This window comes from Vipera berus (genome assembly GCF_964194415.1).
Source record: "Vipera berus genome assembly, chromosome: 6".
Classification (NCBI taxonomy): domain Eukaryota; kingdom Metazoa; phylum Chordata; class Lepidosauria; order Squamata; family Viperidae; genus Vipera; species Vipera berus.
Window position 1 is genome coordinate 21471495 of NC_138208.1, and position 25562 is coordinate 21497056.

The window sequence follows — 25562 nt, forward strand, 5'->3', positions numbered from 1 at the left end:
GGAAACTTTGCCAGCTGCCCCCCTGTGGACTTTGTTGCTGTCTCTGCCAATGATTTCCTCTAGCTAACCTCTCCAGAAAGAGAAATATTGGTGCTTGTGGAGACAAGGGATTTCTATTATCTTCATTTTATCAAAATGCAGTCCTCATGTGAAGTGCAGTAATGATAACCAACCGCTATAAATTCAGATTGTCACTGTCTGATGCTAAATGTGAATACTGGTTTTGTCTACTGTCTGCATGGATTAGTTTGAAAGAATAGAGTGATAAGATCAATACCAGATGTGTGCAGGATGCAGTATCACTTGTTCCTAAAAGGTGTGCAATTTGCAAAACAGGGTTTGGTAAAGGGGAAGAAAAATTCAGAGTAATAAAAGAAAAAAGAAAAATAGAAGAAAAATACCATATTTTTTGGACCATAAGACGCACTTTTATTTCCCAAAAGTGGGGGGGAGGGGAAACAAGGGTGCGTCTTATGGTCCGAAGGTGATCCGTATGGCCAGCCCCAACCTCCGCAAGTGGAAAGCAAGGGAGATTGTCAAGAGCACGAATCGGCATGTGCTGAGAAATGCCGATCTCACGCTCCTGCACTCTCCCTCGCTCGGTTTCAGCTTCCCTTGCTACAAGAGAAAGCAGGCTGAAACAGAGTGAGGGAGATTGCCAGGAATGCGAATCGGCTGATCTCGCGCTGCTGCAATCTGCCTCGTTTCAGCCTGCTTTCTCTTGTAGCAAGGGAAGCTGAAACCGAGCGAGGGAGTTTGCAAGAGCGCGAGATCGGCTGATTCGCATTTCTGGCAATCTCCCTCACTCTGTTTCAGCTTGCTTTCTCTTGTAGCAAGGGAAGCTGAAACCGAGCGAGGGAGTTTGCAGGAGCGCGAGATCGGCCGATTCGCATTTCTGGCAATCTACCTCACTCCATTTCAGCTTGCTTTCTGCAAGAGAAAGCCGGGCTGCAGGGCCGCCTCCGTGGGTACTGCTCTAATGCAGAGAGGGAAGGACAAAGAGGGAGGGAGGGAGGGAAGGAAGGAAGGAAGGAAGGGACAATGGGAGAGGGAGGGAGAGAAAGAGAGAGAGAGAGAGAGAGAGAGAGAGAGAGAGAGAGAAGGAGAAAGATTTTTTTTTGTGTTTTCCTGCTCTAAAAACTGGGTGTGTCTTATGGTCCGGTGCATCTTATGGTCCGAAAAATACGGTAGATGGAATCACAGGATTAAAAATAGGGCTTTATTAGTAATTTTTTATATTTGTTATTCAGAAAAAAGGAATTAAGTGTATAGCATAAAAAAATAACTGGACAGAATGTAGCAAACGTCTATTTCAGGCATGTCAAACTGCTGGCCCACGGGCCAGATGCATCATGCCGAAACTGCGCCCACCCCATTGCTGGCAATGGGGAAAAAGTCCCGATACATTGCACGACATCACGTGATTTTGCGAGTTTGACATGCCTGGTCTATATGATGTGTGTGGATGAAATTATGGAAAATGCTTCTTTATGGTGCAAGAAAGTAAAAACTATTTTTCCTTCAACTTATAGAATTAGTAAAAGTAGCATCAAAACAAACCAGATGAATTATGGGATTATAGTTATATACAAATTCAATATTTAGATGAATCTGGGGTTCCAGTTTCTAGGCTAAGGAAGATAAGCAGCAGGAAAACGCTGTTGTCATGATATACCACTAGTGAATTTCACCAAGGCATCTCTTATTCTCTGCTGGAAACAGTATGATGGAATATATAAACCTTACTCTGAAATTAAAAGAAAAAGATTTGTGATCTTGGTGGGTCATGATCTTTATTGATCCTGAAACTCAGTGTTACCTGTGGAAAATACAGTTAAAAGGATTATGATAGTGGTAGTTGTTTTACATTTTCCACTTCAATAAGCTTGCCTTTGATTGTGTGGATCATAACAAACTGTGGCAAGTTCTTAAAGAGATGGGCGTACCAGACCATCTTATTTGTCTCTTGAGAAACCTATATGTGGGCCAAGAAGCAACAATGAGAACTGGACACAGAACCAGTGGTTCTGTGTCCGGCAAGGCTGTATACTGTCGCCCTGCCTATTTAACTTATATGCAGAGCACATCATGAGAAAGGCAGGGCTAGATGAATCAAAAGTTGGAATTAAGATTGCCGGAAGAAATATCAACAACCTAAGTCATGCAGATGATACCACTCTAATGGCAGAAAGTGAAGAAGAACTAAAGAGCCTCTTGTTGCGGGTGAAGAAGGAGAGTGCAACACTTGGGTTGAAACTTAACATTAAGAAAACCAAGATCATGGGATCCGGAGAAGAAATGGAGGTAGTGACAGATTTTATTTTCTTGGGCTCCAAGATCACTGCAGATGGGGACTGCAGCCAAGAAATTAAAAGACGCTTGCTCCTGGGGAGGAAAGCCATGGCAAATCTAGACAGCACACTAAAAAGCATAGACATCACCCTGTCAACAAAAGTGCGTATAGTCAAGGCTATGGTCTTCCCAGTTGCAATGTATGGCAGTGAAAGTTGGACCATAAAAAAGGCTGAGCACCAAAGAATTGAGGCCTTTGAACTATGGTGCTGGAGAAGACTCCTGCGAGTCCCTCGGACTGCAGGGTGATCAAACTGGTCAGTCCTATAGGAGATCAACCCTGACTGCTCTTTAGAAGACCAGATCCTGAAGCTAAAACTCAAATACTTTGTCCACCTAATGAGAAGGAAGGACTCACTGGAGAAGAGCCTAATGCTGGGAAAGATTGAGGGCAATAGAAGAAGGGGATGACAGATGGTGGCTGGATGGAGCCACTGAAGCAGTAGGCGTGAGTCTAAATGGACTCCAGAAGATGGTAGAGGACAAGAAGGCCTGGAGGAACGTTGTCCATAGGGTCGCGATGGGTCGGACACGACTTCGCAGCTAACAACAACAAAGCTTGCCTTCTTATAACAGCTGTAATTCAATACAAAAGTTTGTGATTTCTAAATGTCTTCATCAAACAAGTCCTTTGAATGTCAAATGGTTGCTAAAGCTGGGTGATTTTTACAGGGGTAATAGCTTTAGCTTGGCCAACAAGGAGAAAGGGGAGGGGCTATCATCAAATTCTTGCTCTCATTTCTCTGCCATTTGTTGGGCCATCAGGTCTCTCATCTCCTCAGGATGGATCAGTGGAGCTTATGTTCAGGCCAGAAGAATAAATATAGTATGAATATCAAAAATGGATCATTGCGAAGCATGGATCTCATCCTTTAATTTGAAAAATAATAATCATCTTTTATCTTGTCCAATGGAAAAGGAGGTAACAGGGAGGGGCATTTCTCCTGTGAGTTAAATTCTATCAAAGCCAGAAATGACTCCTGGAATGGGAGTGCAGATCTGGATGCACCCCAAATTTAGGTTGTTGGGAGGACAGAACTTGTGTGGACTTTATTTAGCTTACAGGACAGAGTCTTTTGAACATCTCTTTCTTGGGGTTATACAGTTTTCTTGAATATTGCTGCAGTGGAACTCTTAGACCTGTCAGTGTCACTTCTACTGTTTGTGTAGATAGGAAAGTCAGAGTAGTTGCACTGTTAGCTTTCTGCACATCCATGTTGAAAGGGAGGCAATGATATGAGGTGATCTTGGAGGTTCACAGCACCAAGGAGAACTGAATTTGAATGTATTACTTTCTCCCAGCTTGCCATCTTGAGCACTATTCATGCAGTCTTATGATCTTCAACAAAGTATCTCCCTCTCCTTCCACAACCTAGATTTGAAGCATTATCCCTAATGAAGAGAGACTATGAAAAAAAAGGTGTGAAGCTTTGGTTAATATAACAAGGATATTATTCAGTAGTATATGTGGGTATAGCATATGGATATAGCAGCTAAGACACTAAGTCATAATTTAAATCAGACGATTTCAAAATTGTAAAAATCAAACTTTCAAACTTTCTAGGACTATTTGTTAACTATGTGTGTGTGTGTGTGTGTGTGTGTGTGTGTGTGTGTGTGTGTGTGTGTGTGAATTTTATTCCTAAATATGTTTGAGGTTCTTATGATCAAACACAACCTGAGAATGTTGTTCTGTAAATGTTGTTATGCTTATCAGTGCACCTCCCCCCTGTGGACTGATTAGGTCTTTCTTCAGCTTCTTACTCCCAAACTGTAAAAAAGCTATCTCTCATTTTCACAAACAGTAAGGAATCAAAATAGGAATGAAAAGGGTGTTTGTTGCAGTGTAAACTTGAAAAATGATATTTGTCATTAGCTTTGGGTGGTAAGAAGATCCCTTGCGGTTCTTTCTCAGCGTATGTTATTTCTCATGCTGACACTATAGGGGGTATCAATCATATAGTTCTTCAAAGGTGGAAGATTTTTTTTTACTTTTTATCATGCTTGAGAGAAATGTGTTTTTTATTGAATACGTGCTGCATTTTTGTACACACACATACTTTTACCAGCATTTCATTAATCCATCCAAATCCAGTACGTTTCAGTAACCTAGAAACTGAATATTTCTTGATGCATTTAAAATAAATTAGAATGAGATTAAATAAATAAATAAATGCATTTTAAAAAATTGGTGGAATCAGGGAGGATACAGAATAAATCTCTTTCTAATACTTTCCCATTGCCTGGCAAAGGGATGCTTTTGCACATTTGGGGGTAAAGTTTCCAAACAGAGAAGGGAAAGGAATTCAGACCCGGGTCAATAGAGATGCTCTGAACCAGCCAGGCAGCCTTGTCTCCATAAAAACCTCCCGAGCAACTGCCCGCTGAACTTTTATTCACCTCCAACATTACAAAATCTCATACAACATAGGATACATAGATAATTGGATACATAGTGAGAATTTCTCAGGTGCCTATGAGATCATTACAAAAACAAGATACTAAAGATATATGTGAAAGCTCTATCATAGCGTTTCCCAAACCTCCCACATGCCAGCCTGCCTGTGAGCCAGGAGAGTATGCTCTTCACTGTAACCCACGTGGAGGCCAATTAAGGGAGTTTGGGAAAGCTGAAGGCTGAGAAACCAAATTCTTGGGAGGCCAAATTCTGGCCGTTCCCACAAACAGTTTCTCCAAGATCATGTCCATATTTTCCTACAAAGAGTGAGGAACTGAGCTAAAAAAATTTTTTATGAGTATTTTTTTCATTTTGGAAGTGGAGGGTCACATTTAGTTGTAATGTAATAATGAAATAATCACTTGTTATATTAAAAGACTTCAAAATTGTGAAAAAAGTAAGGTTCTGCATTTAGGCAGGAAAAATCAAATGCACAGGTATAGTATAGGTGGTACCTTGCTCGATAGTAGTAACTGTGAGAGGGATCTCGGAGTCCTAGTGGACAATCACTTAAATATGAGCCAGCAGTGTGCTGCAGCTGCCAAAAAAGCCAACACAGTGCTAGGCTGCATTAACAGAGGAATAGAATCAAAATCATGTGAAGTACTAATACCACTTTACAATGCCTTGGTAAGGCCACACTTGGAATACTGCATCCAGTTTTGGTCACCACGATGTAAAAAAGATGTCTAGACTCTAGAAAGAGTACAGAGAAGAGCAACAAAGATGATTGGGGGACTGGAGGCTAAAACATATAGGGAACGGTTCCTGGAATTGGGTATGTGTAGTTTAATGAAGAGAAGGGTGAGGGGTGACGTGATAGCAGTGTTCCAATATCTCAGGGGCCGCCACAAAGAAGAGGGAGCCAAGCTATTCTCCAAAGCACCTGAAGGCAGGACAAGAAGCAACGGATGGAAACTAGTCAAGGAGAGAAGCAACCTAGAACTAAGGAGAAACTTCCTGACAGTTAGAACAACTAACCAGTGGAACAACCTGCCTCCAGAAGTGGTGAATGCTCCAACACTGGAAGTTTTTAAGAAGAGACTGGACAGCCACTTGTCTGAAATGGTATAGGGTTTCCTGCCTTAGCAGGGGGTTGGACTAGATGACCTCCAAGGTCCCTTCCAACTTCTTCTTCTTCTTCTTCTTCTTCTTCTTCTTCTTCTTCTTCTTCTTCTTCTTCTTCTTCTTCTTCTTCTTCTTCTTCTTCTTCTTCTTCTTCTTCTTCTTCTTCTTCTTCTTCTTCTTATTATTATTATTATTATTATTATTATTATTATTATTATTATTATTATTATTATTAGCAAGCCAAAGCATCAGAAAACAAATGTTGTATGTCCAAATTTTAACCAAGAAGTCCCTCAGACTCTTCCCTAGTCAAAGATGGAAAGAGATGTTTTATTAAAAAAAATATTTATTTATTTTTGGGTGGTAGTGGAAAGCCAGAGCTGGAATGGTCAGGTGATTATGAAACAGGTGGACCTGTGTCATACCTGGTGGGATGAAGACAGATGAGTTTTCTCTGTTGTTAAAAGCTGTGTAAATCATACTTTAGGACTTACTCCACAGTTTATGTGTGTTTCTTGCTTCAAACAAGAAACATACACATTATGGGGGACTGGGACATCAATGTCAGCATTGATGCTCCTGAAGTCTGATGGCATCTCAGGATTGGTACCAGGGACAATGAAAATGTGATTTGTAGACCACCTATTCACAAATATATTAGAGTCCCTTTGCCTATTTTAGAATAAATATCCTTATTTGGGAGAAAGTGGCATAGATGTTTGCATAACTAGAGCTGTTGAGCACTAGATCATTTTTAATGAAAGTGGATTCAGTTTTTTTTCTTTAAATCATTTTAATTTTCTTTTTAAAATTTATTGCAGGAATAGAAGTCAAGTTGACTGTTAAAAAGTTGATTACACATGATTAATCCTAGTATTTACTGTTCCTAGCTTCTTTGCTGGCTAACTCTTGCTAAAAGAAGATATTCTTCCAAACTTCTTCTATAAGTAATTCTAATTCCATCAGCAGCAAATAAAAAAATAGTCTTGTAAAATCAAACAATTCCCAGAATTATTAACTTTAATTATAGTTTTACTAGTGACTGGGGATAATGTGCAATTTTACCTAATGTTGTTAAACCAAATCAGGAATGGTAGAACTATGTCAGTAAAAGTCCAAAGCATTCCATTGCCATTTTTGTTTATTTGCCTTTCTTGTAATCTCCAGATTAAATCTACTCTCTCTAAACAAAATTAGATTTATTTGAACCATTAGATTGAATTGAATGCCTCCAAATCAGTGGTGCCTTCAGGGAAGAATTAAATAAGTCAAGATAGCTGCCACAACAATGTGATCAAATCTATGCCCATTTTTTTATGTAGTTCATCTACCCCTGATCCAAAATGCTTGCCCAGAAATGGCTTTTGCTGTTTGATTTGGAATCTGAATCAAATCAAAACTCTTAGAAAAATATAATCTGAATGTCCAAAACTGGATCAATTTCCAACATCGGTTTGAATAATCAAACCAATTTGCTGAACTGATTTTCAATTTAAATAGATTTTTGTCCACCTCTCATCCCTGCATTTTCTGCCATTTGTTCATTTCTTTGTTGCTTCTCCCAATCGCTACCACCTTGTTTCTCTGTCTGCCTCCCAGTGAGTTTATTCTTAGCTGCAGCAGACAAAGAAAACAGGGCATGCTTCAGAATCACTTTTTCTTTCCTTTTAAACAGGTTGCAGTTGTACTTCAAAAGACAGTTTCATAACCCATTTTCCATTATCTTTTGGAAAGCCCTCCAGATATAGAAATAAGTCAGTACTAAGGCTGCTATTCTCACATACTTTCTATTTGCTTTCTCACCTAATCTCTTTTCTCTTTCTTGCTAAATTTCCATCATAATTGTTTTACATTTAGCATGTCTGAATCAGAAAACTGATTGAAACAGTCTCCAAACAGTGATTTTGTCATGGTTCTGATCAGTGCTTTTTTTGTAAAAAAAAAAAGGTGCTGGAACTCACACATGTCATACAACCCGCCTTGCCTACCCTACAAGGTTCCATTCAAAAAAGGTGCTGGAACTCCGTTCTGGGCGTTCTATGACCAAAGAAAAAGCCCTGGTTCTGATAGCCAAATAAATCAGAATTAGAATTAGAATTCAAGATTGAAGCAATTTTCCAGTTTAGATGTAATGAAACCCTGTGGCTTACAGATCCTTGGCTTATGGTGACCCAAGTTATAATGGTACTGGAAAAAAATGCACATATGAGATCCCTGAGGTTCATGCAAGGCCATCACCACACACCTTTGTTAAAATAATTGCAAACCAGGATTATACCGTTATATGGAGCCAAGCTGTTTGCGACCTTCCCTTCCAGCTTCCCATTTACAAAATCAATGGGGAAGCTGGCAGAGACAGTTGCAAGTCCCTCCAATAAGTTGCTTCCACTTTTTCTCTCAGCTACATTCCTCCCCTCCCCACACACACATGTGTGCAGCCTCTACTAACCCTCCTAAGCCTCCCTGACTTCCTGTGACACACAGCCTGCACTGACCCACCCAGGCCCTCCCTCTCAATCTTTCCCCTGATCCTGGAACCTCTGCCACTTCCTGCTGAATGACCCACTTGTTACGGCTACAATGGCAACTGTGAATGTCTGGATTGCAGTCTTAGTTCCAGCTGCTATCATAACCCCAGGATTACTGGTATAGCAACTACAATACAAACGGTTAAACTGACAAAGGAAAAAAAGTGAACAGAAAACATATGGGCATGATGATTATGCTTTGTTTAATAAATTACTGGTTCGAAATATGATTATATACTGACTGTTTCTTTAATGGGTTGCATTTAGTTAAGCAACAGAGTGAAAAATTCAGTGAAAAATGGATGAATGCTGAATAATAGTAGACCAAATTATTCTTATATCTCTGAAAGACCTCCAACAATCACGGATTTATAGCTAAAATTACAGGGAGCAATCATTTCAAAGATGCTTGGAAACAAGCTAGCTAGGTTGTTTGGCTTGAAAAACAGAAACATTTCAAAAAATGAAAACTATAATAGAAAGAATCCTGTGATGTAAAGTTTATCCTGCACTGTTTGCTAGAGAGAAAAAGCCAACCTAATATCTATAATCTTTCTAAAAATATCAAAATTGTACTACATGATACAATTAGCAACTTTTATGAAACATTTATTCATGAATCATATAATTACTTCTCTATTTAATTTTCCTGTTGGAATATATATAATTTGCAATACATTTGGAGCATATTATATGGGGTCTCTATGAATTGGATATGCACAAGCTTTCTTGATTTTTTAAAATGTAGATAAATACAACATAAAAATTTAAAAATATGGGGAGAAACCGATTCAGAGCCTCTTTATTATTAAAATTTCCCATATACAAGTACATGCATATAATTTATGTACTTTAGTACCAGCGGTATTGTGTGATGGCCCTGTTTCTATTTCAAATAAGCTGTAAAACTGTGACATTAACAATACTGCCTCTCTACCATTTACAATTTCATCTAAGTGTTTGTCCTGATCCATCCATTATGTTTGCTTTATGCCTCTTGGCACAAAGCAGAATCATTCGTCATTAATATAAATAGTATGAACCAATGAAACATCACAGATATTTTTACAGTGGAATGCTGTGGAAGCCAACTCCCTAAATTTAGATAGCATGGACCTATATGTAATCCTGGAGGGACACGGTGGCTCAGTGGGTTAGGATGCTGAGCTTGTCTATCAGAATGTCGGCAGTTTGATGGGTCGAATCCCGAGTGCCGCGTAACAGAGTAAGCGCCTGTTACTCGTCACAGCTTCTGCCAACCTAGCAGTTGCAAAGCACGTACAGTAAAAATACAAGTAGAAAAATAGGGACCGCTACGGTGGGAAGGTAAAAGCGTTCCGTGCGCCTTAGGCATCTAGTCATGCCGGCCACATGACCATGGAGACGTCCTCGGATAAGCGCTGGCTCTTCGGCTTTGAAACGGAGATGAGCACCGGCCCCTAGAGTCGGAAACGACTAGCACGCATGTGCGGGGGAACCTTTACCTTTACCTATATGTAATCCTATAGAAACAGACTGCATGTAATAAGTATATGATCTGAATCTTACTCTGAAAACATGAATGAATGATTAATGTCAGTTCTCATCCCATATAGAGTTGATATCATCAGAGTATCCATAACTGGTAAACAATGTATTTTTAAAGATCAGTTTAGTATCTATTTGACTAGAAACTATTCAATACCAAGCACTTTCATTCTTTCTTTATCACATGATTGCTGTCACTTTCAGAGATATTCTTCTTATCCATAGCACTCCATGCATATCTCAGCTTAAAAGAAAACTTGTTCTATTAGCCTTGTGTCATCCTGCTGTGATTTCAATTGAAAACATTTATTTTCAGGATTATTGTTTTCTGTAATATCTGAGTGATGCATTCAGAAAGTTAATCTATATAAGAATTATGATTTCCAGACAAATTTGTGACTATCATACAGTATTTTTTTTAAATTCCATTTATATCCCGCCCTTCTCCGAAGACTCAGGGCGGCTTACAAACTTAGCAGTAGCCTTCATTCTATGTATATGCCTGCTTATTAGGGCTTTCACACACACCCCCAAGCGGCATTATTACAAAGTCAGCTTAATTGCCCCCAACAATCTGGGTCCTCATTTTACCTACCTCGGAAGGATGGAAGGCTGAGTCAACCTTGAGCCTGGTGGGATGCAAACCTGCACAAATTGCAGGCAGCTGGTGTTACTTAAGGAGGCATTAGCCCACTGCTCCACCAAGGCTCAGTATGTTCTTCTCTTATAAGAAGATATAAATATAAAACAATCTCCATAGAGTCTTTGCAAAATAGTTTGTTAGTTTCTTCTGTAATTGCTCTTGAACACATTAACCACACATTGAAGTATGAGATAATAAGGGAGATATTATTTATGGAACCAGTAGAAAAATACTAGTGAAATGCAGTGCATGAGAATTTTGGTAAAATATTGAAATTTATTTCCTTTTTTCATAAAAGCCATATTAATTATAGAATTAAAAGCTTGAGCTCTTCCCAGCTATTTTCTTTTAAAAAATGAGGTTGTTTATCCATATCTGACAAGATTATAGATCACTTATGTTAATATGATGATGCTATGTTTACTTCTATTGATAGTTGAGAATAACAGCATATATAATTAATATACCTCTTTCCACTTCAAAAATGGCTCAGAATGTATTCAGAACTACTTCCTACTTTTTATTAAAGCACCCCAATATTTTTCTACATGTTGTTTTAAGATTTGCATTTACTTTAAAGAGTGGATTCTTTAAAGCAGCTCCGTCCTTTTTAAAAAAACTTTGCATTGAGATCTGATTTCATGAACAGCAGAAAGATATGCTTACACCAAGTCTGAAGCGCTCCTTCCAAACTGTTTTTGAAGTTTGTACACTCCCAATAGTGAACACTTATGACAAATATTGTTTTTAGTAGTAGGGTGATACCACAAGCAGCTTTTCAGATTGCTTTCTTAAGTGGAACAAATGTCTTTAAATTGGTATATATTCTGCCTCTAGCAATAAGAGGCAGCTGGAGGCCAAATAATCAGGCAAATGCAGGCAATTTAGTGAATTCACAATTGCCACAATTCTCTTGGTCAGTTCTGCATACAAGTCACAAAGAGAGCTCAAAGTAAAAATGTTGCAAAATTTAGGATAGTAACTAGGTAACTAGCCATTGTGTCATCATTTCAAAGATAAAAAACAAAACAAAACACTGGGTGTGGAAGATACTTCTATTTCCTGTTGGCTTCATTGTGTTTCCTTGTAGGAAGCTGCAATGAATATCGGAAATCTTCCCTGTTAGAGATGAGCATTCACTTTTGTGAGGTCATATGTCAGCTGCATAGGTCAGTTGCACAAGTATGGGGAAAAAAACCTCAGTTCTGTAGTAGTGCATATATAGTGTGGTTTCACATATAAATAAATAAATGCTAGCAGGCATTGTTCAGAATATATCATAGTGATAATTATTATCTGCCATCATATTGTTGTTGACTATTAGTGATCACATAGATTTTTTCCAGGATGTCCCCAATTTGGTGGTTTTCTTGGCAAAATACAGGAGTAGGAGTATGAAATGATCCTTTTGCTGTTGTCATTAAAGTGGTTCTCCCCTTCTAGCATCTTCCTACATAGCTGCTACCCAGTATAGGTACTTGTTTGCTTTAGCTGGATATCTGGGATGACCTTCACAGCTTGAGTGAACCAACTAGTAGTATGTACTACCGGCATGTACTCCTGATATTCATCATTCCTCCCAGGATTACCTCCTGCCCCCATGAGGCAGCAGAGTCCAGGAGCAAATTATCTAACTAAAACATAAGTAGTCTAATTTCTATCTTGAAAAATTACAACATTTGCATCAAAAAGAGCCTTGGTGGAGCAGTGGGCTAATGCCTCCTTAAGTAACACCAGCTGCCTGCAATTAGTGCAGGTTCGCATCCCACCAGGCTCAAGGTTGACTCAGCCTTCCATCCTTCTGAGGTAGGTAAAATGAGGACCCAGATTGTTGGGGGCAATTAAGCTGACTTTGTAATAATGCCGCTTGGGGTGTGTGTGAAAGCCCTAATAAGCAGGCATATACATACAGTAGAATGAAGGCTACTGCTAAGTTTGTAAGTCGCCCTGAGTCTTCGGAGAAGGGCGGGATATAAATGGAATAAAAAACAAAAACAAAAAAAAAACTTATACTTAGAAGATCTTCTTTCTATCAGAAATAATAAATAACATCAGTTTCCCATGAGGGAACAATGAGGGACCATATGTTCCTACATAATATAACAATTTTTTTGGTGTATTTTTCAAGAGGGGGTAAGATATTATCTAAAATAATTATGTTTTTCTAGGAAATGTTTGTATTTAAAGAGGAGATCTTCTGCTTAATATTTTTCTACACTTTTCTAAATTCTAAAGTTGTTTGAATGGATTTATATGACACCAAATTCTTACAAAATAAACATAATATAGTAAAAATTAAAACATCTGTAGTAAACTTCAAAGCACCTCTCAAACAGCACACATGAGCACACACACAGTCAACACTGTATAATACACCACCACCATCACTATCCCAGTGGCTAAATCATTTCACATTTATTGGTTTCATGAGAATGTACAATATTTTTTGCATCACAAGACTGCATTTTGAAACAGAAGCACAATGTAACAGTCTGTTATGACCCAGGTCATCAAGGCAAGGCAGGCCTCTAAAAAGTCCTTTATTACTCTAAATAAATGGTCCAACAAACATGACCAGTAAGGCTCCATCCCATGCTACCCTGAAGGCAGCCACCCTCACACACCCAAATAATAGCCCATATATAACAAGGAAAGTCCACAGAGTAGGAGCACACTTATCGGACAAGGTCCAAATCCAGTCCACCTGGCTAAGTGAGTCCATGAGGCAAACCATAGTCCACAAGTCAAAGTCAAGGAACAAGACAAAAGGGAGTCCTCAGGGCGAAGGCAAGGTAAAAGGCAGAAGGCAGTCCTCAAGGCTAGGCAAAGCAAAAAAAAATGAAAAGCAGTCCTCAAGGCAAGGGCAAGGTACAAGACAAAAGGCAGAAGGCAGTCCTCAAGGCTAGGCAAAGCAAAAAATGAAAAGCAGTCTTCAAGGGAAGGGAAGGCAAAAGGCAGGAGTCAAAGCTGGGGGAGTGTAAGCCAAAACAAACAATTGTTCCTGGCAAAGATTAATTCCCCACAGCTTCTCCTTAAGTCAATCTACTCCAGGTTCCTTGTGAGGATGGGTAAGATGACCTTCTCCTGAGTCATCTTGCAGCCTTTCTCTGAGCTTGCCTACACTCCACTCTCCATGCCCTTGGATCAAGTGGGGGAGGCAGCTGTTCCTCATCAGAGGGGATCTGCTGCTTATCAGCATCACTGCGCGTCAGAATCCAATCCTCCTCTGTATCTGTGAAGACAGACAACTTTCTGTCTGGTTGACCACCTCCCCCAATGCCTGAGGGGCCTGGGATAGCATCATCCTGAGGCCAAACATGCCAAGGGAGATATGCTATCCCTGCAGGATGGTCCTAGTTCCAACTCTTCTTTTTCTTCCTCTGTACCAGGCTCTGATGGGCCATGACATAAAGCGTTGCCATCATGGCAAAATAAAGAAATTTAATGCAACTCTGATGTGTTGTGGAGATTGTTGGTATTCTTATTCAGAAAAAGGGACACTCTTGAAGAATAATATATGAACAAGGTAGATGTGCAACAAAGTGCACAAATAAATAATGATAATTAAAATGGCTTTGGATGTACAATCCTATCCCCCCTCCCCCCAAAAAAAAATCAGCTGTAAATAGAGAGAATAGAAGGTACACCAGTGGGGCTGGGTTCTGAGAAAACAAATCACTGCCACAATTCTGGATATTTTATTGCAGAATGCATCAAATTACATTCATTTGCTACTCTGAAGTTTATTGTTCCAGAATCTGACATGGCAAATTGAAACCTTAAGACATGCAAAGCCAAGGGTCATACAGTTCCACCTCTTGACCAATTCATCACTTATGTTCTATGATATCATGGATGGGATTATAAAGAACATTGATTAAATTCTAGATATTTATTCAGTTTTCCAACCACTTTATCTGGCTACTTATCTTTAGCAGTGAGACTGCTGGCAGTGAATAAAAAGGAAGTACATAGCCCATGTTGTTGTTGTTGTTAGTTGCAAAGTCATGTCTGACCCATCACTACCCCATGGACAATGTTCCTCCAGGCCTTCCTGTCCTCTACCATCTTCTGGAGTCCATTTGGTCCAACTTTCATAGCCATACATTGCAACTGGGAAAACCATGGCCTTGACTATACAGCCTTTTTTGGCAGGGTGATGTCTCTGCTTTTTAGTGTGCTGTCTAGATTTGCCATGGCTTTCCTCCCCAGGAGCAAGCTTCTTTTAATTTCTTGGCTGCAGTCCCCATCTGCGGTGATCTTGGAGCCCAAGAAAATAAAATCTGTCACTACCTCCATTTCTTCCCCATCTATTAGCCAGGAATTGAGAGGGCCGGATGCCTTGATCTTGGTTTTCTTGATGTTGAGTTTCAAGCCCACTTTTGCACTCTTCTTCACCCACATCAAGAGGCTCTTTAGTACCTCTTCACTTTCTGCCTTTAGAGTGGTATCATCTGCATATCTTAGGTTGTTGATATTTTTCCTGGCAATCTTAATTCCAACTTTTGATTCATCTAGCCCCGCCTTTCTCATGATGTGCTCTGCATATAAATTAAAAAGGCAGGGTGACAGTATATAGCCTTGCCAGACTCCTTTCCCAATTTTGAACCAATCAGTGGTTCTGTGTCCAGTTCTCACTGTTGCTTCTTGACCCACAAATAAGATGGTCTGGTACTCCCATTTCTTTAAGAACTTGCCACAATTTGTTGTGATCCACACAATCAGAGGCTTTAGCATAGTCAATGAAGCTGAAGTAGATGTTTTTCTGGAACTCCCTAGCTTGTAGCCCATGTTTTTTTTCTTAATAAGTAAACCTATATGTACAATTTCTAAAATAATTTGTATTATACATTGTAGTGGGGAGATGGAATAAGGCATCTATAGTACATCACTTACTGATATGATTTCAGTGAATCACGTTATTGAAATTAAATTGTAATTAAATATAATAAGTTCAACATTTTGAACATATAATATTGTAGAAGTGAATGTAAATACCTATTTAATATCCTAATGATAACATTAGCAATTGATGTTAATATATAATGATAATAATAGAGTTGGAAGGGACCTTGGAGGTCTTCTAGTCCAATCCCCTGCTCAGGCAGGAAACCCTATACTATTTCAGACAAAATGTTGATGTTAAGTGTTATTAATCCTTCCCAAATCCATACTATTTTAAAAATTTATATTACATAAAATATGTTACTTTAATCTTAAACTATTTTATGCTTAGTTTAGTTTCCCTTGATATTTAGTTTGATTCTTTATTTCAGAATTGTATAGTAATCTGGATTCAAAACATAAAAATTGACTTATAATGTGTGTGGGTTGCAAGTTACACTAGAGAAGAAGCACACCCAGAAGTATTAGCTCTCCCTTATTGTAAGGTGACATTTACAGAACTTTGCAAGTATAAAAGCATGTATCTCCCCTATTGCCTTTAGAGCCCAAGAAACTAAGAAGGGTCCCTTCTGAGATGTTTGCCGTGGCTACATTACTTTTGTAGGCTCAGCTGCCTCTTAATCTGATTGTTCCCCAGTCTGCGGCTTTTCCCTGTCTCCCAAGGTCATTTTCACATAACATTACATTGGGTATGCATATTGCCTCTGTCAATGCCTTCTAAAATCAAACATGCAGGGCTAGTTCTAGGCTAAGGCCAAATAGGCACTTGAGGACAAAAAAATGAAGGAAAAAAAACTTGCAAAAATACAACAGAAAACCTAAAAGGTAGTAATGGTGTACTGAGCCAGCAGGCCTGCTTGAGGTTTAAATAAAATTAAGAAACAAGGGTACCACATTGTTTCATTGGTTTATAATATATTTATGACTGATATTTTTCCTCAATAAATCAGTGCTCTCCTCATTTATATTATGTTGTTAATATATCTGTATATTTCAAATAACTAATAATTAAAAGTATTTAATTATATAAATGATTGTAGATAATTAGTTGTAATTACTGTTTATCAATCTAATGTTCATCTGATAGATGAAATAATTAATTTCAGAATTATATGCTTGAAATACAATATGCTTCATATTGTACCTATATTTTCTATTTCATAAGCTAAGTAGACTACAAAAACTAATAAATTCTAAGCAGTGATAATTTTTTAAAATCTGAAATGTTCTGGAAGACATTTAGTTGTTACTCAATAATAATGTATCTGGCACTGAATAATAAGTACAGCATATCTTTATTTATTATAAGAAGAAAAATCACAGTTAATATTAGAACATTTCATTCCTGCAAGACTTTTGCTTCTCAACCAGTGTTAAAAACTGAAAAAAGTGGTATGCAATTATTTTTAAAGATATACAGTAAATCAGAATATTTATAGAAACTTGTGGAGTTTAAGAATTTTATAGAAATGGGATGATGGTGATAAAATACTTTGAAAGGTATGCTTTAATTCACAGATCTGTATATATACAGTATTTATGATATGTGTGTGTATGTGTATTTATATATGTATGTGTCTGCATTTCCAAACTTGGGTTACATTTTCAATAAAGGAATGCTACTATCATTTGATTTAGAATGTTGAATTCTTAGTCAAAACACACCAAAATCCAAGTATTTGGATTTTGATGTAATTATGTATTTCCAGAGAAGTACAAAACTTTTTTTTCCAAGTTTCATCTATCATCTATCTGTCATCTATCTAATCCTGTGAGCTACATTGCTTGAGATCTCCCAAAGTCCCCCAGCCAGCTTTCATGCCTAAGGTGGGACTAGGCTCTCTTTAAGAATAAGATAAGCAGGCATATCCAGCAGTCTGGTACATGGGTACATCCATTTCCAGTAAGGAAAAATGACTAAATAAGTTCTGATTTCCATTATAGTAAGTATATTGCTAGGTACATTGGCAGAGAGGTGGCAGGAGATCCTTCATGGAGATCCTGCCTTGAAGCATGCAAGGTAATTTTTCTCAGAGTAACACTTTCCCATGATGAAATTTAGTTATCAGTTTTGGTCAGGTTTTCTATGGGGAAAAAGCATCTTGTTTTTTGCTTCAGACATTAAAATATCTCTATAATGCTCATGGAAAATGCAGCATAACCCTTAGCACAACCCTGTGAGGCAAATGAATACAGTATTGTTCCTGAAATGAAGGAAGTAAATACTGGGAAATAATAGCTTATCTAATACTGTCTTCTGAGTTTGTGACAGAGATGGAATTCATAGTAGCAGAACTTGTTGTAAAGTGACTTCAGTAACAGAACAGATACAGAAATTATTGTGTAGTGGGTTCTGGACCGCATGGCAGACAGCAGGCAGAAGAGTACAGCATCAGCTCTTTATTGTGGGTAGCACAGAACTGAACAAAGGGGGTTACCTGTACCCCTTATATACCTTGCCAGGTACACTCTCGGCCAATCCATTCATCCAAATCTCCCACCGAAAGCTAATCAGCCAATACGGTAACGGTACAGCACCACCTGGTGGTAACTGTCAACCTGTTGCTAAAACCCCCATACATAACATAAATGCTGCCAGTAAATAAATGTTACAAGCCCTCATTGGACATTATGACATAACTAAGCAGTCTAAGATTAGAGTGAAGGATGGGATACACTTACTCCATTAACTTCCTGTCTGATCATCCAAGTTCCTACGCTTCCAATTTATCTCCACAAAACTCTTTTCATTGTCTTGCAACTTTGATGTACTCTTTTTTGGCACTTGTAAAAGTCTCAAAATGCTTCTCCACAAGCACTGATCATGAGCAGAAGCTTCTTCTGTTGCTTCCAATATTTGACTGGAAGAGATGAATGCAATTCCTGCATAAGGGGAGTTTATAGCAGCAGCATTGTCTGGGCATTGTAAGTGTTGGAGAAAACCTCAGAAGGTAGTAGTCCAGAGAGGCAAAGCAGGGCAACCCGGCTGCTTCACTCCATCCATAGAAGTGAGGGGTCAAGGTTGCTTTCTAAAGCAGTTTCAAGGGCTATTCTGCTCAAGCCTTCATTGAAGCAAAGCCTCCATCTGAAATGTGCACTATTTCTAGTCATCTAGACTCTGCTTTGGTTCATTTGAAAATAAGTAGAAATATTTGTAGCCCATACTACTTAACCCATAGTGCTTGGGAATAGGAGCTTATGTAGCCTGTTCCTTTATTTAGGCGAGTAGCCTATGATGGTCTGATACCGAAACAGGATCATACTTTAGCAACTTCTCTCAATATTTGCATACAGACAAACAAATAATATAATTATTTAATATTATTTTGTTCCCATGAAGAGCTAGGGGACTGAAGCTGAGAGAGGCCAACTTGTCCAATTCTCAACAGGTGGTCAAATAGTTGTGAATATCTGTATCTCATTACAGTGTTGTGTTCCTATTACAACTCAAATATGATATGAATTAGATTTGTATCTCTAACTTTAGTATTTTCTCTGTAGCTCATTTCAGCTTTTGACTACTTCTTGTAAATCAAAAGAGAATTCCTTGTCTGAATACAGCAGGTGTACTAATTGTTTTGTTTGCAAAAAAAAGTGGTGTGCTGATTTCATTATGAATGTAGTAGAAAGTCTGAACTGCATTTTTATTTATCTCTTCTAGTGTTAAGGACACTCTTCATCACAGAGATGTTAAAATGCCCAGTTTTGTTGTAATGATGGCAGTGATGTTTCTTCTTGGGGCATTAAAATCTAAGAAAACAAGTATTCAGGCTTATGATTCCTATATTACTATATACAAGACAATGTGAAATCACAGCTGCCAGTTCTTCAGCTGGTGTTGACCTTCATTTGCATCACGTTTTTCCTAAGAACTTAGGATGTCATAATGTACAGCATAGTATGTGTGCAGTTTCAAGCACTGTGGTGTTTTGCAATTGACAGATGGAAATTTTGTCAGTGCGTAGATTCTTTAAGTGTTGTCCAAGACCTTTTGATATGGCACCCAGTGTACCAATAACAATAATTAATTTCATTATTCCCATTATTGCCAAGGTTCCATTTTTATAGATGGCAGAATATGCGTAACTGATAAACATTTGAAACTTTTCAGGGTCTATTACAAGCAAAGGGAAAACCATAGCATATTGAGTTGTAACTAAAAATTCTAAATGAGGTAACATTCTGTCCTTCCTTCATCACTGTCCTTAAGAATTATTTTTCTTTTATATGCATGTATAATTTTAAGGGATGATTGAAAGCTTAATATTTTTTTCAGAGACAATGATTCGGTAATGAAAAGAGTAACAGTACGTCTGTTTCACATTTTCCCAAAACAAATATACCCAATTTGGGACTCCATTCCTCCAGAAAAAACTAATCAGTTTGTTTATGTGTTTGGCTGCATGTCAGAAAGTTAAAAAGTCATTATTTAACTATTATTTAAATATATTCATTTTCAAATGTATGACATTATAAAAAATCAAAGAGTCTTAAGGACATGGAAAGAGTCTTAAGGGCATGAAAGACACTGCAGCAATAACAAATTCAACAGAATCTAGATGAATGTTGGATATTGAGTTTAGGCATGGCACAGACTAAAGTAGAACAAATGGATTAGTATTGTAGTTTTATTTTATATATGATAATACTGTGAGATTATAATATGCACAAAAATGAAAAAAAAAACCTCTAAAATACCCACAATGGAGGAATGACAGCTAAAGAATAAGTAGAGGTGGCAAAATTATTTCATGAAATAGACCATGAAACATACTTTATCTCACCCTCTCTTCCTGTGCATATCTACCTGTAGTGTCTGTCCATCTGTCTCTCTCTCTCTCACACACACACATACACACACTATGCCTCCACACAGACACACCTCCAAATACAACTCCATGTAAAGTGGCAATACTGTATTATAGTTCCCTTCCTTTCATTTTTGTCATACCTCTACTGAAGCCAGATAAGGTTGTAACTCTTGTAACTCTTTCCCATGCTTGGCTTAGCTGTATAACTTTGGTGAAAATTTATTTCCTTAGCCATTTAAAATGTGTTAAAATTCTCTGCAGAGATGTTGAGTTATATACAGCACACTTTAGAATAGACTAAAGCTGGAAGGGACCTTGGAGGCCTTCTAGTCCAGCCCCCTGCTCAAGCAGGAGGACCTATACCATCTCAGACAAGTGATTGTCCAGCCTCTTAAAAACCTCCAGTGATGGAGCACCCACAATTTCCAAAGGCAAGCTGTTCCACTGATTAATTGTCCTCACTGTCAGGAAGTTTCTCCTTAATTCCAGGTTGCTTCTCTCTTTGATCAGTTTCCAACCGTTGTTTCTTGTCCTGCCCTCTGGTACTTTGGTGAATAACGTGACTCCTCTTCTTGGTGGAAGGCCTTCAAATACTATGCTAATATAAGAGTACTGCTTAGCAACTTTAAAAATGGCTATACTGTCCTAGATATTTTGTTAAACTATTTCTTTTAAGCTAAACTGAATATTTTAAAATTAACTTTACCTATTACATTCTAAAGAAGGGCACAACCTTTCTAAATGCCATTTATTCTATTCCAGTTTTGGAAGGAGGGAATTGAGGAGTCAAGAGAGAAAGCTGAATGCATCCAATAGAATCAATTCTTCATCAGTCTTTGAATCTTAGGGCAAATTCTTCTAAGGAGAGGCTTGGTTAGGTAGTGTTACCACTATACTATCTCTGGGTCCTGCAGCCAACATAAACATACATATCTTCTCTAATATTTGCCTTTATAACTCAAATTAAAATTATTTTGTGATTGGGGTAATCCTGGTTGAGGATCCAGGAATAACCAACTTATTCCTCTATTCCATGCTATTATCAAGGTAATGGCGGTTGGGACAGCAGGGAATCAAGGGGTTGCATAGAAGACTGGAATTTTTAAAACTTGGATGGATTTGATTGTTCTTATGGTATATCAGTTGTAACTACTGTACAGCTTTTATTGGTGACTGTACACAACTTTAATAGTATGGTTGAATAATGAATACAACTGAATTAATAATGTGGTGATTAACAGTTGTAGTAGGCCTGGCTATAGATTCCAGAAGAAGCATGCAGATTTGACACTTTATTGTATCCACCGAAATACTTTTACCATAAAATGTATTCCTACTATATTGTTTAATAATTCATACTGTTGAGCACTGTACAATAAAGAATTACATTAGATAGAATAGAAATTATATGCAATGAACTTAACAAAAAACCCTGAAGCATTATGCATTAGTATTGCAGTTGCAAAGTTACATTTTAAACTGTTTTTGACTTGGTAGTCCTCTCTTAAGCCAGATTTCTATTTTCACTGTAAACTGGGCATAATGATTATTAAAAAAACACTATATTTTACACCCTTTCTTTATCCTCTGTTCTCCAGGTGGTGTCTGCATTGCTCAGTCATTAAAAATCCCCCGTGAGCCAAGACCAGGGGAATTTGAAAAGATTATCAAGCGCTTGATGGAGACTCCAAATGCTCGTGCTGTGATTATGTTTGCAAATGAAGATGATATACGGTATGGGCCTTTGGGCTAGAATAGGAAACATTCAAAGTCATGGTTTTATTTATACATGTTATTCAGAGTGAATTTCAGTTTTGTAGCTCGTCCCAATTTTCTGGCAATCCTTAAACGCAGGGGGGAAAAAAACCACTGGGTTTTCACAGAATGTTCCTGCTCCAGTGGGACCCAGTAAAAATAGGGAAGTTAACATGGTAAATACCATAGTAAATGCCTAGTGGAAAAGGAGAAAATCTTGGCTCAATTTTCTTTGGCAGTCTGAGTTCTTGCCATTCCCATAGAATCCATCTCATACTCTTCCCTTGACTGCAAAGGTGAGTGACAATGGAAGGTACAAATGAAATGAAAGCATTCAAAAGCAAGCAAAATGACAAGTCCACATCTCCCCCCCCCCTCCTTCTTTTCTCCCCTCTGATCTTTTTAAATAACAGTATATCAGGGGAAAAATTTAGGTGCATATGAAAGAATTGTGTCTTTCATAGTTATCCAATATTTACTCAAAAAAAGTCTTGAATTAAGCTTGACTTCAACTCAAGACTTCTTCAAGCCTTGTCCATGTAGTTATTTTGACAAATATTTTGACAAATTTTGCTATTTTACTTGCTCCTGGGATATTCTTCCAACATCCTATCTAGCTGATACCTATGGGTTTCCCTGGAAGTCACTCAGCCATGTTCTAACAGGTCTGAGATTGCTTAGCTTCAGAAGCCTAGCCAAAGTTCACGGTGTGCTGCTCCCTGAATTTAAGAAAACAAATTAACCAGAAAATTCAGGTAGCAAAAAGTAAAAGCAAGGAAGGAAGCTCTCTTCCCTCTAATATTCTCTTCTTCCACAAACATTAATAATAACCCTCCAGTACTTGACAACAAATAAAGCAGAAAGAGAAGGTACTGGTTTGGAACTGTTAGGGAAGGCAGGCAGACAAAACGTGAGAAAAAACAGTCAGCCTTTCTTTATTCTTTTTATTTCTGTTGCTTCATTGCCATGATACTTCTTATGTATCGCATTATGTAGGCTTTACGTTGGATTTTTTTTTCTGAATGAGCTGCTGCGAGTTGCTTTGATTGTTGCAACATAGAAATATGATAATGTAAATAAATGTTGTAAATAAATAAATATTACAGAATTTGTTCTATACTCCTTTTTTTAGAAAGAAAACCAATATGGTCCTTTAAAAATGTTTGATGAATTGATAAAAAAACCACTAGTTTTATGACTATTAAGGAGAAACCTTTCTAAAAGTTGGCTTGAAATAACTGTTTTTAAATCATTGATTACAGGAGAATTCTGGAGGCTGCTAAGAAATTGAATCAAAGTGGACATTTTCTTTGGATAGGCTCAGACAGTTGGGGTTCTAAAATTTCACCTGTTTATCAGCAAGAGGAAATTGCAGAAGGGGCTGTCACCATTTTGCCCAAAAGAGCTTCCATTGATGGTAAGACTGCATAGATGAGACTTTAATGGGATGAGCACCTGGCATACATTTATGTAATTCTGGTACATCACACATTCATGAAACTATTTTATGGTTTTCTGATGATGACAGCAAATAGGTTTAAATGGTATTTTCGTTCTATCTTCTTTAGGTGCATTATTGTTTGCTTCCCATACTCATAATTGCAAAGTAAAACAGTTTTCAAGGCCACTCAGTGAAGCAGTAGCTTTACAGGTAATCCTTGCTTACCAACAATCATTTGGACTGAAAATTCCTCTGCTAAGTGACAAGGTTGTAAGGTGCAACATCACATGATTTATGACTGTGACTATGACTAGCCAAATCCCATGCAGTCATAGAGATCTGTGATCATGTGATTACCGTTTGCATCCTCCTGACAGCTTCCACATTGACTTTGTGTGCTGGGAGCCAGCAGTAAAAGTTGCAAATGGTGATCATATCACGGCAGGGATACCCTGACAGTCTATAAGAACTATAAGAACTATAAGAACAATAATAACAAGAAGAAGAAGAAGAAGAAGAAGAAGAAGAAGAAGAAGAAGAAGAAGAAGAAGAAGAAGAAGAAGAAGAAGAAGAAGAAGAAGAAGAAGTTGGAAGGGACCTTGGAGGTCATCTAGTCCAACCCCCTGCTAAGGCAGGAAACCCTATACCATTTCAGACAAGTGGCTGTCCAGTCTCTTCTTAAAAACTTCCAGTGTTGGAGCATTCACCACTTCTGGAGGCAGGTTGTTCCACTGGTTAATTGTTCTAACTGTCAGGAAGTTTCTCCTTAGTTCTAGGTTGCTTCTCTCCTTGACTAGTTTCCATCCATTGCTTCCTGTCCTGCTTTCAGGTGCTTTGGAGAATAGCTTGACTCCCTCTTCTTTGTGGCAGCCCCTGAGATATCATGTCACCCCTCACCCTTCTCTTCATTAAACTACACATACCCAATTCCAGCAACCGTTCCCTATATGTTTTAGCCTCCAGTCCCCAAATCACCTTTGTTGCTCTTCTCTGTACCCTTTCTAGAGTCTCGACATCTTTTTTACATTGTGGTGACCAAAACTGGATGCAGTATTCCAGGTGTGGCCTTACCAAGGCATTGTAAAGTGGTATTAGTACTTCACATAATCTTGATTCTATCCCTCTGTTAATGCAGCCTAGCACTGTGTTGGCTTTTTTGGCAGCTGCAGCAGACTGCTGGCTCATATTTAAGTGATTGTCCACTAGAACTCCAAGATCTCTCTCACAGTTACTACTATCGAGCAAGGTACCACCTATACTATACCTGTGCATTTGATTTTTCCTGCCTAAATGTAGAACCTTACTTTTTTCACAATTGAATTTCATTTTGTTAGATAGTGCCCAGTGTTCGAGTCTGTCCAGATCCTCCTGTATCTTAAGCCTGTCTTCTGGAGTATTGGCTATTCCTGCCAGCTTGGTGTCATCTGCAAATTTGATGAGTTCCCCATCTATCCCCTCATCCAAATCATTGCTGAAGATGTTGAAGAGCACTGGGCCCAGAACAGAGCCCTGGGGCACCCCACTACACACTTCCTTCCATGTAGATGCAGTTCCATTGAGGACCACACGCTGAGTATGGCCTGTGAGCCAGCTACGAATCCATCTGGTGGTGATGCTATCTAACCCACATTTTTCTATCTTATCAAGTAGTAGGTTGCGATCTACTTTATCAAATGCCTTACTGAAGTCCAAGTAAATTATATCTACAGCATTCCTCTGGTCCACTACTTTTGTCACTTGGTCAAAGAATGCAATAAGGTTTGTCTGGCATGATCTGTTTTTGACAAACCCATGTTGGCTTTCAGTGATAACTTTGGTGAAAATAAATTCTATGTTCAATAGTTCTGGTTAATGTTTAAATTAATTTCCTAAATACTAAATTAGTAGTATGATTTGCAGAAAACCTACCATCTAATTAAATACATAATACCTTTCATTCATTAATATCAGCCAACTGTCTTTATATCTGGAAGGTACATGTCCTGCCCATTGTCAGTTCATTTTTTTTCTCTGTTGCCAATATTTAGAAGCATATTTACAGCTAATTGGATCTGAGAGGTATAGGTTTATGGGT

The 25562-nt window shown here is 38.2% G+C and overlaps 1 protein-coding gene across 1 annotated transcript in view; it reads left to right on the top strand.

Annotated features, from left to right (window-relative positions):
• GRM8 (glutamate metabotropic receptor 8) overlaps window positions 1–25562 on the top strand; it is a gene marked incomplete at both ends in the record, with an annotated part of 557094 nt that overhangs the window by 286945 nt on the left and 244587 nt on the right. Inside the window, 2 exons of the mRNA XM_081331179.1 lie at window positions 21891–22026; window positions 23310–23464. Coding sequence (XP_081187305.1) covers window positions 21891–22026; window positions 23310–23464 — 291 coding nt within the window. The remainder of the gene's footprint in view (window positions 1–21890; window positions 22027–23309; window positions 23465–25562) is intronic.